The sequence below is a fragment of the Asterias amurensis genome, chromosome 3 (assembly GCF_032118995.1).
Source record: "Asterias amurensis chromosome 3, ASM3211899v1".
Lineage (NCBI taxonomy): Eukaryota > Metazoa > Echinodermata > Asteroidea > Forcipulatida > Asteriidae > Asterias > Asterias amurensis.
In genome coordinates, this window is record NC_092650.1 from 15,849 (window position 1) to 29,849 (window position 14,001).

General features: G+C 41.1%; 1 protein-coding gene across 1 annotated transcript in view; it reads right to left on the reverse strand.

Annotated features, from left to right (window-relative positions):
• Positions 1-3,031: 3,031 nt before the first annotated feature.
• Positions 3,032-14,001, reverse strand: part of LOC139935405 (hydrocephalus-inducing protein homolog) — a 72,040-nt gene continuing 61,070 nt past the window's right edge. The window contains exons 74-84 of the mRNA XM_071929974.1: positions 13,432-13,601; positions 11,349-11,514; positions 10,527-10,832; positions 10,085-10,254; positions 9,295-9,430; positions 8,748-9,041; positions 8,474-8,637; positions 6,844-6,994; positions 5,928-6,158; positions 5,058-5,282; positions 3,032-4,868 (exon numbers count right to left, since the gene is read on the reverse strand). Of these exons, the coding sequence (XP_071786075.1) occupies positions 4,386-4,868; positions 5,058-5,282; positions 5,928-6,158; positions 6,844-6,994; positions 8,474-8,637; positions 8,748-9,041; positions 9,295-9,430; positions 10,085-10,254; positions 10,527-10,832; positions 11,349-11,514; positions 13,432-13,601 (2,496 nt within the window). The 3' untranslated portion in view covers positions 3,032-4,385. The remainder of the gene's footprint in view (positions 4,869-5,057; positions 5,283-5,927; positions 6,159-6,843; positions 6,995-8,473; positions 8,638-8,747; positions 9,042-9,294; positions 9,431-10,084; positions 10,255-10,526; positions 10,833-11,348; positions 11,515-13,431; positions 13,602-14,001) is intronic.

Below are 14,001 nucleotides of genomic sequence, written 5' to 3' on the forward strand. Positions count from 1 at the left end.
GTAACTTTGTCAGGGGCGACTTTGTAAAGGGGGTAACTTTGTCAGGGGGCGACTTTGAAAAGGGAGTAACTTTGTCAGGGGGCGACTGTGTAAAGGGGGTAACTTTGTCAGGGGGCGACTTTGTAAAGGGGATAACTTTGTCAGGGGGCGACTTTGTAAAGGGGGTATCTTTGTCAGGGGGCGACTTTGTAAAGGGGGTAACTTTGTCAGGGGGCGACTTTGGAAAGGGGGTAATTTTGTCAGGGGGCGACTTTTTAAAGGGGGTAACTTTGTCAGGGGCGACTTTGTAAAGGGGGTAACTTTGTCAAGGGCGACTTTGTAAAGGGGGTTACTGTCAGGGGGCGACTTTGAAAAGGGGGTAACTTTGTTAGGGGCGACTTTGTAAAGGGGGTAACTTTGTCAGGGGGCGACTTTGGAAAGGGGGTAACTTTGTCAGGGGGCGACTTTGGAAAGGGGGTAACTTTGTCAGGGGGCGACTTTGGAAAGGGGGTTACTTTGTCAGGGGGCGACTTTGTAAAGGGGGTATCTTTGTCAGGGGGCGACTTTTTAAAGGGGGTAACTTTGTCAGGGGGCGACTTTGGAAAGGGGGTAACTTTGTCAGGGGGCGACTTTGGAAAGGGGTAACTTTGTCAGGGGGCGACTTTGGAAGGGGTAACTTTGTCAGGGGGCCACTTTGTAAAGGGGCTATCTTTGTCAGGGGGCGACTTTGGAAAGGGGGTAACTTTGTCAAGGGGCGACTTTGGAAAGGGGGTAACTTTGTCAGGGCGCGACTTTGTAAAGGGGGAACTTTGTCAGGGGCGACTTTGTAAAGGGGGTAACTTTGTCAGGGGCGACTTTGTAAAGGGGGTAACTTTGTCAGGGGGCGACTTTGAAAAGGGAGTAACTTTGTCAGGGGGCGACTGTGTAAAGGGGGTAACTTTGTCGGGGGCGACTTTGTAAAGGGGATAACTTTGTCAGGGGGCGACTTTGTAAAGGGGGTAACTTTGTCAGGGGCGACTTTGTAAAGGGGATAACTTTGTCAGGGGGCGACTTTGAAAAGGGAGTAACTTTGTCAGGGGGCGACTGTGTAAAGGGGATAACTTTGTTAGGGGCGACTTTGTAAAGGGGGTAACTTTGTCAGGGGGCGACTTTGGAAAGGGGGTAACTTTTTCAGGGGGCGACTTTGGAAAGGGGGTAACTTTGTCAGGGGGCGACTATGGAAAGGGGGTAACTTTGTCAGGGGGCGACTTTGGAAAGGGGGTTACTTTGTCAGGGGGCGACTTTGGAAAGGGGGTAATTTTGTCAGGGGGCGACTTTGGAAAGGGGGTAACTTTGTCAGGGGGCGACTTTGGAAAGGGGGTAACTTTGTCAGGGGGCGACTTTGGAAAGGGGTAACTTTGTCAGGGGCGACTTTGTAAAGGGGTAACTTTGTCAGGGGGCGACTTTGAAAAGGGAGTAACTTTGTCAGGGCGCGACTGTGTAAAGGGGGTAACTTTGTCAGGGGGCGACTTTGAAAAGGGAGTAACTTTGTCAGGGGGCGACTGTGTAAAGGGGGTAACTTTGTCAGGGGGCGACTTTGTAAAGGGGGTAACTTTGTCAGGGGGCGACTTTGTAAAGGGGGTATCTTTGTCAGGGGGCGACTTTGTAAAGGGGGTAACTTTGTCAGGGGGTGACTATGGAAAGGGAGTAACTTTGTCAGGGGGCGACTTTGTAAAGGGAGTAACTTTGTCAGGGGGCGACTGTGTAAAGGGGGTAACTTTGTTAGGGGCGACTTTGTAAAGGGGGTAATTTTGTCAGGGGGCGACTTTGGAAAGGGGGTAACTTTGTCAGGGCTTACCCCTTGAGATAATTACATTTTAAGCTCAAATTTGATAAAACTGCTGGACTTACCCCTTGTGATTTATTAAATTTTAGGCAAAACACTATTGGACTTTCCCCATGTGTTTTTGTTTATAATTTACGCAAAAAATGTATTAAACTGCTGGACTTACCCCTTGTAATATTTTCAATTCAGGCCCAAATTCGATAAAACTGCTGGACTTACCCCTTGTGATTTATTAAATTTTAAGCAAAATACTAATGGACTTACCCCATGTGATTTTTTTTTCCAATTTACGCACAAATTTGATAAAACTGCTGGACTTACCCCTTGTGATTTATTAAATTTTAAGCAAAATACTAATTGACTAATCCTATGTGATTAATTCTTCTAATTTTAAGCACAAATTTGATAAAACTGCTGGACTTGCCCTTTGTGATTTTTTCAAACTTAGGCACACCCAATTAATTTGATTGAACTGCATGACTTACCCCCTTGAGATAATTACATTTTAAGCTCAAATTTGATTAGACTGCTGGACTTACCCCTTGTGATTTATTGGATTTTAAGCAACATACTAATGGACTTACCCCATGTGATTTCTTTCTAATTTACGCACAAATTTGATAAAACTGCTGGACTTACACCTTGTGATTTATTAAATTTTAAGCAAAATACTAATGGACTTATCCCATGTGATTTTTTTCTAATTTACGCACAAATTTGATAAAACTGCTGGACTTGCCCCTTGCAGTTTTTTTCAAACTTAGGCACACCCAAATTTGGTTACACTGCTGGACTTACCCCTTGTGATTTATTAAATTTTAGGCAAAATACTAAAGGACTTACCCCATGTGATTTTGTTGATAATTTACGCACAAGTTTTATTAAACTGCTGGACTTTACTCCATGTGATGTTTTGAATTCTAGGCCCAAATTTGACTGAACTGCTGGACTTACCCTTTCTAATTTTTTCCATTTAAGGCAAACATTGGTTAATTTGCTGGACTTACTCCTTGTGATTTTTTTCATTTTTATGCCCAAATTTGTTTAAGTTGCTGGACTTACCCATTGTTATTTTTTTCAATTTTAAGCAAAATTTGGTAAGAACTGCTGGATTTACCTGCCATTAATGGCAGGTGACAAAATTGGTGGTAAAATTTTGAAATGAATACAAAAATTTATATGAGGTCCTGTCCCTTCGAAACAAATTCAAATGCAAGTCAGTTATGGTTCATGTGATAAAACAAAAGCACTCATTTAATTACTCAAATCACACATTGTTTACAAGTTTGTACGTTAAAAATACATCACAAAGTGGTAAGTCAATAATAGGAAAACAGGTGGAATGGAAAATACTTGGACGGAAATTTAAATCGGATCTATCCTTTTAATATAATGAAAAAATTCTTATTGTAAAGTTGATTATTTTTTAGTTCTAAACTTAACATTGTACTTTGTTGGACGGATGGTACAGGCTGTGCTGTATGAAGCAACTTTATACTTGGACGGAAATTTAAATCGGATCTATCCTTTTAATATAATGAAAATATTCTTATTGTAAAGTTGATTATTTTTTAGTTCTAAAATTACCATTGTACTTTGTTGGACGGATGGTACAGGCTGTGCTGTATGAAGCAACTTTAATAACTTTTAAAATATCTACATAGATCAATCATTTAATTGTGACATTGCATAAATTGTATTCCAAACTTTAATATCTTTACAAGAAAAACGATATAATTTACAACGTACACCAATACCGGTATTCAGGGAGCAATATTTTACAATCTAATGGCTGGTCCCAAACTTTGAAACACAATTCCCATCATTATCAGGGTGGTCTCATCAATATAACAGGGCGTCCCATTCCTCACCATTTTTAGGGAAAGTCTTATGCACTTCATATTCACAACACTCTGGTCATTTTTGGCTATTCCTGTACAGCACTTTGAACACTCCTGTAATATCACTTCAAAAATACATCTACAAATAATATTTAAATTCAACACTTCATTATAACAACATTATAATCGGTTGAGAATGCATATATATCATTGTGCTCCTGTTCCAAAGTGTGACATAAATTCACTGTTAGCCATGCCCACTTCACAAAAAATTGCTTCATAGCGATAGCAAGAATTGGTTGAATGAAATGTGTTGATCAAACCTTTCTGAAAATGTTTGAAAAATAATAATAAATTTTGACTGTCTTTCATATATTTTGCCGTACATTTTAAAACAGAATGGTAAGTTTCTATTGTAAGAAATACCTTTTTCTAGACAGCTAAAACCTTTTAAAGAAATTTGATTTATGTTAACTATTAAATTAAATAAAAAGCATCTGTGTCAAAATATGTTGAAATTAAACCCCTAGGAGATTCAGTCTTCTGCATACATTACACACCAGTTTAAAAGTGTCAAAACGTTTTATCTCTACAAATAAATCCGGTTGAAATACAAAATCTAATAGGCACCAAGCAGTTTTTTGTGCAAGATTTTAAGTTATTGCACCATCAAGATACAATGTTTTTTGCACTGGCGTTGTGATCAAATTCTCAAATTTGACAGTTGAAGTGGTTGGTGTTTAAGGGGTTATACCCTTGAGATAAAAGGTCCAGGCTACGTTAGCGTTCCCTCCAGCTGATCTGGGACAAGTAACAACCAGTTTACCCATTTTGGGTGCCTTGGAGGGGTCAGGGTTACCCTCATACCCAACGATGATGTTATGCTGTTTCTTCCCCCGGATGCTCTCCCCCGGCTTGCATGAGAATGCCGGGTTATCCACCTGGAAGGTGAATGCTGTGGTGTGGGGGAAGACGTTACGGAATGGGATAGAGGTTGTAGAGTTGGCCTTGATGTTGTAAGGACCCTGAGGCTTGGGTGGGATACAGGTGCCAAACAGAGGGAAGGTGTACTCTCCACCCATGCTGGAGTTGATGACTAGGTTCCCTCTCGTCTCTCCAAGACGAGACGGCTCAAATGTGATGTCAATACCAACCTCTGAACCTCCACTTGACCCCGGGGCTGCTGTGATGGTTTTATCAGTGTGGAAATCACTGTTGTCAACCTGTTATTGTGAAGAGAAAACCAAACAAATGAATGTTAAGATAAAGAAACAAACAAACAAAAAGTTCAGAATCAATTATGGTTTATAGGTGCCTTCCTCAATGACACACATGTCCAAATCAGGATTTGAACCAACTCTCAACTGCCAACAACACCATAATTTTGACTGCTTGGTTGCAACACCCCTTACCTTGCATGTGTACTCAGTCTTGAGCTTGGCAAAGTTGACAAAGTGTGCCGACTGCTGCTGCCCGCCACCCAGCGGCGCCCTGAAGTACACCGCCTTCTCTGGCCCAGCTGCAGTCGCTGTGAGCTGAAGGTCGTATTGGAACATGCCAAGCTCTGCGCTACTCAGCTGCAACTTGCTGTTGGTGACTCCGGTCTTCAAGGGTAGAAACTCAAAGCTCAGAGATCCCTGGGAAGTAGACCAACAGGAAAGAGTGTTGTAAATAGAGAGAGTTTTTCAATTCATTAAGTTTATCTGGAATTGCAAAAGACATGTTCAGACTTGCATGTATCTTTTCACGTTGAACAGTCCTATTAAAAAAAAAACCTGGTCAGTTTTGTTATTCGTTGCTCTTGTTTTAAGCTTTGGAATATTTAAGACAGTGCCACAACCCTTCATGGTTTTTTTATGAGAAGGCAGAATGTAAAAACAATTTAACTTCTCAAGAAAGTAAACAAAAAATTCAGCTCCCCTCCTCCCCTCTCTCCATATATTGACCAGTCACTCCTACTCTAGCATGTATAGTGACAAAAGCTAGACAAGACAATCTCACGTAGGTAATTAAGATGAGAGTTTGCTCTTTTATACGTGTACGAAGCACATAACTCTGACTATACTTGGTTTGTCATGCAAGAGAAATTTGATACATTTTTGCTAGGACTTCGTCAAATTGGCTGCAAGACCGACATAAAGTGAGGCCTTAAAAAGTATTACTGAAACAAGAGATCAGTTCAGGGGAGCCTTCAAACAAATTTGGTATCATAGAAACAGGGATTTTTGCTGTGAGATGGGGGGGGGGGGGCTGGGGTAAGTTTCTATTTGATCATGTCTTACCTCTGACTGAGGAGGCACCACAAGTTGAGGTGGGAGCATAATGTCAGCAACGGGGCAGTTGGTTGTAAAGGTCACCGGTAGATTGAGAGGGTTGTCCAATGAGATGGTATGAGACGTACTGAGCCGTACGGGTGTTGTCATCTCAATGGTGTCAATCACGCCGGGTGCGGTACTCTTAAATGTGGCGTAATAGAATTGGAACTCACCGGTTACCTCATTGCGGAAGATCACCTAGGGGGGAAAAGGGAGGAAAGAATATGTCTTCAGGAACTTGAGTTACACAAGAAGATAACAACATCTATTATTGCTTACTAACCAGTTTTGAACATGCGCGATTAAGGGAAGTTCTATCTCATTTGTAACATGTAGGTGAACTGCCACAATTATGGGTGCTGATCCTTTTGTTACAAAGTCAACAAATGAACAACAAATAAATACTGAGTAACTCTTTGCAGATCTTGTATTTGACAAATTCAAGGACCTTTGATCCATCATTGACACAGTGGTTGTAAATTGATATATAAATAACAGAGGTAACTGCTACATCAGTGGTTTTTAAGCCTTTGTGCATAAACTAGGAAAACAAATGTGCACCAATGGTTGTAGCTGTGCACCCATGCAAGTATTAATCTTTTGAAACCGAAAGTTATTTGTTACATTAGACAAAGAGTCAAAATTTGAGCATCTTTTGTTTTGACATATTAGAGTATTATTTCTCAAATGAAAAACACAAGACCACCAGACTTGTCATGTCGTGAGTTTACTAGAATACAGCGCTTCAGGCCAGAGGTACAGTGTAAATTTCAAGCCATAAAAGACAAAACCAAAACTATAGCTGTTATATTTGAGCTGAGTCGGATTGAAGAGAATCAATTCAAAGACAAGTCTGATTCGTTGCCCAATCTTTAGTCCTTACCTTAGCTGAGTATGAAGCTTCCTTATGACAGAAGAAGTTTAGTTTATATTCTCTCTTACTCAAGCCAGGAACATCAATGTAATCCAGACCCTTCAGGGTTGTTGCTGTATCCAGCTTGTCTGGTTTGATCATCTCAATAAGGACTTTGAATCTATGAGGGAAAACCGAACATAGTATGACATGTATGGGATACAACTCATCACTGACATCACACACTGACACATTGTGTTCAAACCCCCTATTCTTTATTTTTGTTTATCACGTTAAGACAATGTTAAATGAGGCCTGCAGTTTCATGAAGTTTCAACGCTTCAGGAGTTTTACTTTTTTTAATCCAGATGAAGAGGCTTTAGGCAGCTTGGCACAGAAACTGACAATTTGCCTGGACTGACACAATTCAGGGCTCGAATTTGGGGAAAAAATTTACAAGACCGCATGGGCTTGTTGCTCAGAATTTTTACTGGACCGAAAGATTTTTTACAAGACCAAAATTTTATTAGGAAAAAAAAAAGTTAACACGATAGAACAGCAGGCCTTTTTCATCCCTTAGGAGGCTTTTTTTTTTCTGTGAAACCCAATCAATAAAGTTCCATATACCTACTTCACGTCATTCTCGCCGCCTCAAAAAATAAAATTCCGATTTGACAGGCAAATCACCAACAAAACACTGCAACGTGCAGCATTCATAAAAAGATCGTCATAAAAAGATTGACCAAAAATTTGACAGCAGTAGTCAGAAGCTCATCACTGTTGGTAGCCATACTTAGCAAGACGTTTAGCAACAAGACCTTACTTTTAACCATGCAACACAGGGATGTGTGGTATTGCAACCAGACCTTCTTAATGCAAATTCAACACTCCTTTGTAAGGTATCAGACTTTACACATGGTCAGTGGTAAACAAACATCGCTGTACTTAGGTGTGCCGTCGCGCCGGGTACCAACACATCACTCCCTCGTCCCCGCTCGCTCACTCCCCGGGTGCATAAACATAAATGGTTTGAGACTAGATGTACAAGGTGTGGGCATGAGTAAACTGAATGGAAAACTTGTATGCAGCCTGATGCACGTGAAAAAAGGACGGATTGACGTTCCGCAGGCGTGCTCAGAACACTGATTTGACGACAAGTAAAACAAAAACTTTTATTTTAAATGAGATTGAAATACCTTTTTTAATGAAAGATAGTATATTTCATATAACTATTTGTAATAGTAACTATATTAGTATGCATAAAAAAAACCACAAGACCGCCGGACTTGTTCGGCATAAAGTTTACTGGACCGAAGCTAAAATCACTGGCCTCGGGCCTGCGGTCCAGCGTGAAATTCGAGCCCTGACAAAGGTTCAATTTATCATTGCAGCACATGGTGCACACAAACATCAAAAGTGAAAAAAATTACATTTCTACGAACTGACGCCAATCTTGAGTCTAGCGCAGGCAATTTTGATTTAAAAACGCATTGAACTTTAACAGCCGTTTTCTCCGATTGCTGCTTTTTACTGGTATCTTCGTTAGTGTCAGTTCGTGGCATTGTTGAAAAATTACAAGACAGTACATCGCAGCGATGTTACAAGTTTGCAAACAAGGATCAATACAAGAAATGTAAATGTTGAGACTGTGTTAACATACCTCTGTGGTCTCTTGAGCCAGTTAGAGACAGATAGTTGCTCAGTATACTGTGTCTTACTGGGTACTTCTCTAGTGATGCTACCTGCTGCTTTGGGTGCTTCAGATACACCAGTCAGATTGTACAGAAGACCTGAACCATCAGGAAGTGCAAAGAACACTGTCCCCTACAAATGGGTCAAAAACAAACAAATTTGTTGCTTTGCTGCCTGAAGACCTTCTGAAGCTGTTTATGATTTATTAATTGTATAATCTGATAATAAGAGAGTTTTAGTACCGTATGCTTCTTGCTCTCAGCTGTCATGATGAGAGGTCTATAGGTCATCTCATAGGGCTTGCTCTGCTGTGGCTCTAGCACTATAGTGTCCGCTCCAGCCCAGTGCTCGCCCTCAATCACCGGTCGCAGCTCCCAGCGTAGGTTAGTGCGGTTGTGCAATGTCAGACTGCGTGTGTCCTTCACCCGGACATGCGTGTTGAAGTGGAGGACCTCCTTCTGGGGCTGGCTGCCGACGCACATCCCTGTCAAGACAAGGCGTAGGGGGCGCCCTCCTTCGATGTGGCAGCGTAATTTCTATGAAGCAACCCCAAACTCAATTATTTTGTAAATCATCAGCAAAGGCATAGGCCTACAACATTTAAAACGTTTTGTGCAATAATTTGGAACGGCCATTCAAATACTGTATTGCAGATGGAAAAGTGTTTCTCTGAAGTATTGGTGCTGGTCTGAACTTTCAACTTCAGATACTTTTATTTACAATAAATACCAACACAGTACTTTGTCTTTTACAGAACGCTTTAGACTTGAAATTTAGTAGAAGACTTACGTCATATCGGATATCCTGACTGAGCTCCTTCGGGAAGAACGTGACTTCAAGTGGTACGGTCATACCAGGGGAGATATAACCTTCCGTTGGGCTGATTGAAAAGTCTGGACCAAACTTATCACTGTTCCACTTGAACCTACAAAACATAAGATACAATGAATCAGAAATCTGTTCAAGTCTTACACAACTTCAGTCAAACAGCAACTACTTGTACCACTGGCTCATCTTTGTAAAAATAAGGGCAAACCAATTTCATAGAGCTGCTTAAGCCCAAAGTTTTGCTTAAGCAAAAAAAAACCTGGCTTAGTAAAATCAGATTACCAGCCAAGACTCCACTCAATTGTTATGCTAAGTAAACAACAGCTAAATACCAGTCATAAGCAATGTATATGGCATGAAGTTTTGGCCAGTAACATGTGCAAAATAAACGAGCTATTTTCGTGCCTAAGCAATTTTTTTGCTTAAGCAGCTCTATGAAATTGGCCCCTTGTCAGCTGTAAAAGTAATAATAACAAGTTACAAGTTAATAATCACATGGGTATAAACTGACTGCGTAAACTTTAAATAATTTGAGCCCAAGCCAAGAATCAAACCACGGCTACAGTGCTGAGGGGCAAGCAATTGCCACCCATGCCACCATTATTTATGAATGAGTTTAACCCTTTTGCGCTTTATTATATGCCTATGCCCAACGATGGATTTTGTTACATATGTAGCAATGCATAAATCAGGGATAAATTTAACCAAACCTTTTTGTGTGTGTTATTTTTGGACAGGAATATGAACTTACCCTGCTCCTATGTCTCCTGTGTTATACATGAGGAGTTTGCGCGTAGTGCTGCTACGCTGTACCACGGCACCGAATGGTATAGACTCCTGATCAAGGCTGATGTCAATCCCCTGGCAAGAGCCGGCCACTACAAACAATGGTTGTGATAAGCCAGCACATTCTAACATCACCTGGAAAAAAGATCAAAATGGCAGAAAGGCTGAATATTTCAAACTAATTTCCTTGCGTTTAACACCAACAACTTTCAGGCAAAATATTAACAAACAGTATGCAGTTCTTATCTTTGTCCAAAAGGAATTTCAAATGCCATCTAAGAAAGCGGCTGAAATAACCCATCATGTTCATCTGGCAACTCATGAATGATTTAAACTAGCACCATGGAAACTGAAATTGTACATTTTTGACATTTATACTCGGTGAAAACAAAACATCTGGCTTTTACCTCCTCGGTGAATTGTGGAATACGGCACTTTGGTGTGAAGACAAGATCCAGGTTGCAAGTGCCTCCCTTTGGCTTGAGATAGATCTCTTTGGTAGGGGCCAGAGAGAGGACATTGGGCAGCTGTTGGAGGATAGAGCTGAGGGGCGTAATGACCACGGTGAAGGAAAGAGGGGCAGGGCTGTTATTGATCACCGGGACGGTGCGCTTGATTGACTCGCCGACACGGAGGGCACCAAAGTTGACCAGTCTATCCTTGGGATTGGCTACTTCCACCCTCATCTCTGTTCCCTCTCCAAGAATTTCCACCTGTGTAAAAGAACAAAGTGATAGATCGAAAATTGCTCATCAAGTTCTAACAAACAACATAATAACTTTTGCTTTTAATAACAGAGATAGTAAATTAAAAGATGAAGGACAAATTCTCACAGGAAGTCCGATGAGAGAAAAATTGTCAAGAGGACTTCTGAGGGCATAAACAATGAAGGGATGGACTAAACGTCTTTTTTTGTCTCAAATGAAGTTAGTGTGACAATTTCAATGTTCAGAGAACTTCTGAGCGCATAAACAATGAAGGGATGGATTGAATGTCATTTTTTGTTTTAAATGAGGTGCGTGTTGACAATTTCAAAAAGTTGTTCTGGGATTTCTTTTACTTTTATTTTTGAAACTAGGAGAGTCAAACTTGCCTTCAGGTAAGTATGCTTTATTCAAAAACAGATGAAGTGTTGGTCTTTTTTAGCTGTAGCAACCATTCTTCACTGACCCACTGAAATCTTGTTCAATGGAACTGAAAATCACTTTTAGCTCTTAAAACTAAAATACCTGAGTACGAGACAGTCCATTGAGCTCAAAGATGACCATCTCTCTGTACTTGATGGCTTCTCGTGGGTAGAAAGTGAGGTGAACATCCCGACTATCTCCTGGCTGCAACACACACGCTGAGAACTGCACCTCCAGATGGGACGTACTGGTATACAGACAGTCAATGCTAAAATACAAATCAAAATGTACATTTCTTTAACTCAAGCTCTGGTGTTTCTGATCAGCAGAGTGTTGGTTCGAGACCTGGGCCCAATTTCATAGCGCTGCTTACCGGCCGATTTTGTGCTTACTGTGCAATTTCCATTTCATAGCGCTGCTAACTGAAGCACACGAAAAGGCATGCTAACCTTCCGGTGCTTACAGCACGAAAATAAATGACGTCACAATGCAAATCCACGGTAAACGCGCAATATGGCCGCCCAATTGTTCTGCTAACCTTTGAAATACGCTAAGGCTTAAGCAAATTTTTCTGCTACAGTAAGCATGCAAATTTGCTTACCATTAAGCAGCACTATGAAATTGGGCCCTGGTCTTGACATTTGTGAAATTCAGCAGGACACTGGGCCGTTAGTGCTTTTTACTGGTGTTGTATAATGCTGATAGAATAATTCAGTACATTAACAGCAAAGAAAAGGGGTTCGCCCCAGTGTTACTGACATGGTCCAACAGCAATATGCGCCACCTTGTATCTCTTTCAAGGTGTTGTCTTCGGTACATTTATAGCAAAGAAAAGGAGTTCGCCCCAGTGTTACTGACATGGTCCAACAGCAATATGCGCAACCTTGTATCTCTTTCAAGGTGTTGTCTTCAGTACATTTATAGCAAAGAAAAGGGGTTAGCCCCAGTGTTACTGACATGGTCCAACAGCAATATGCGCCACCATGTATCTCTTTCAAGGTGTTGTCTTCAGTACATTTATAGCAAAGAAAAGGGGTTCGCCCCAGTGTTTCTGGCATGGTCCAACAGCAATATGCGCCACCTTGTATCTCTTTCAAGGTGTTGTCTTCAGTACATTTATAGCAAAGAAAAGGGGTTAGCCCCAGTGTTACTGACATGGTCCAACAGCAATATGCGCCACCTTGTATCTTTTTCAAGGTGTTGTCTTCGGTACATTTATAGCAAAGAAAAGGGGTTAGCCCCAGTGTTACTGACATGGTCCAACAGCAATATGCGCCACCTTGTATCTCTTTCAAGGTGTTGTCTTCGGTACATTTATAGCAAAGAAAAGGGGTTCGCCCCAGTGTTACTGACATGGTCCAACAGCAATATGCGCCACCTTGTATCTCTTTCAAGGTGTTGTCTTCGGTACATTTATAGCAAAGAAAAGGGGTTCGCCCCAGTGTTTCTGGCATGGTCCAACAGCAATATGCGCCACCTTGTATCTTTTTCAAGGTGTTGTCTTCGGTACATTTATAGCAAAGAAAAGGGGTTAGCCCCAGTGTTACTGACATGGTCCAACAGCAATATGCGCCACCTTGTATCTCTTTCAAGGTGTTGTCTTCGGTACATTTATAGCAAAGAAAAGGGGTTCGCCCCAGTGTTTCTGGCATGGTCCAACAGCAATATGCGCCACCTTGTATCTTTTTCAAGGTGTTGTCTTCGGTACATTTATAGCAAAGAAAAGGGGTTAGCCCCAGTGTTACTGACATGGTCCAACAGCAATATGCGCCACCTTGTATCTCTTTCAAAGTGTTGTCTTCGGTACATTTATAGCAAAGAAAAGGAGTTCGCCCCAGTGTTTCTGGCATGGTCCAACAGCAATATGCGCCACCTTGTATCTTTTTCAAGGTGTTGTCTTCAGTACATTTATAGCAAAGAAAAGGGGTTAGCCCCAGTGTTTCTGGAATGGTCCAACAGCAATATGCGCCACCTTGTATCTCTTTCAAGGTGTTGTATTATAGTTGCTTTGTCTAATAAAAGCATTCTCCTCCAGAAATGCCAGATTTGATAATGCCAGGAGTGTCATTTATGACAGACTTGGCACATTTTAAATATTGCTCCACTAATAATATTTTTATCACGCAAAACAGATCAATAAGTACGTCTTACTAATGGAATGAAAAGGTTACTAAGGAAGTATTACCTGATAGCCTTACTATCCCTGTTGGTGACTGTCAGAAGGTTTGACAAGGTAGGCATTCCAGCTCGATGGATGAAACAAGGCCCAAAGTCAAACTTGGTGAAGGAGAAATGAAGACCCGGGGCCACTCCTTGACCAGCTAAAGTGATCTGGTAGCTGGGACCGTTAGTCACCTAAACAGGATCAATAATGGAAATTGAGTCAAAGATTTGGTCAAAGACTGACGAATGAGGATTTGGGAAGAAAGTTGAGGGCCAACTCTGATTTTGCTTAAAGGCAGTGGACACTTTTGGCAATAACTCAAAATAATTATTAGCATAAAAACTTACTTGGTAACGAGAAATGGAGAGCTGTTGATACTATAAACATTGTGAGAAACGGCACACCCTGAAGTAAGTAGTTTTTGAGAAAGAAGTAATTTTCCACAAGTTTGATTTCAAGACCTCAGATTTAGATTTTGAGGTCACAAAATCAAGCATCGGAATGCACACAACTTTTCGGTGATAAGGGTGTTTTTTCTTTAATTTTTATCTCGCAACTTCGAGGACCAATTGAGTTCAAATGTTTACAGGT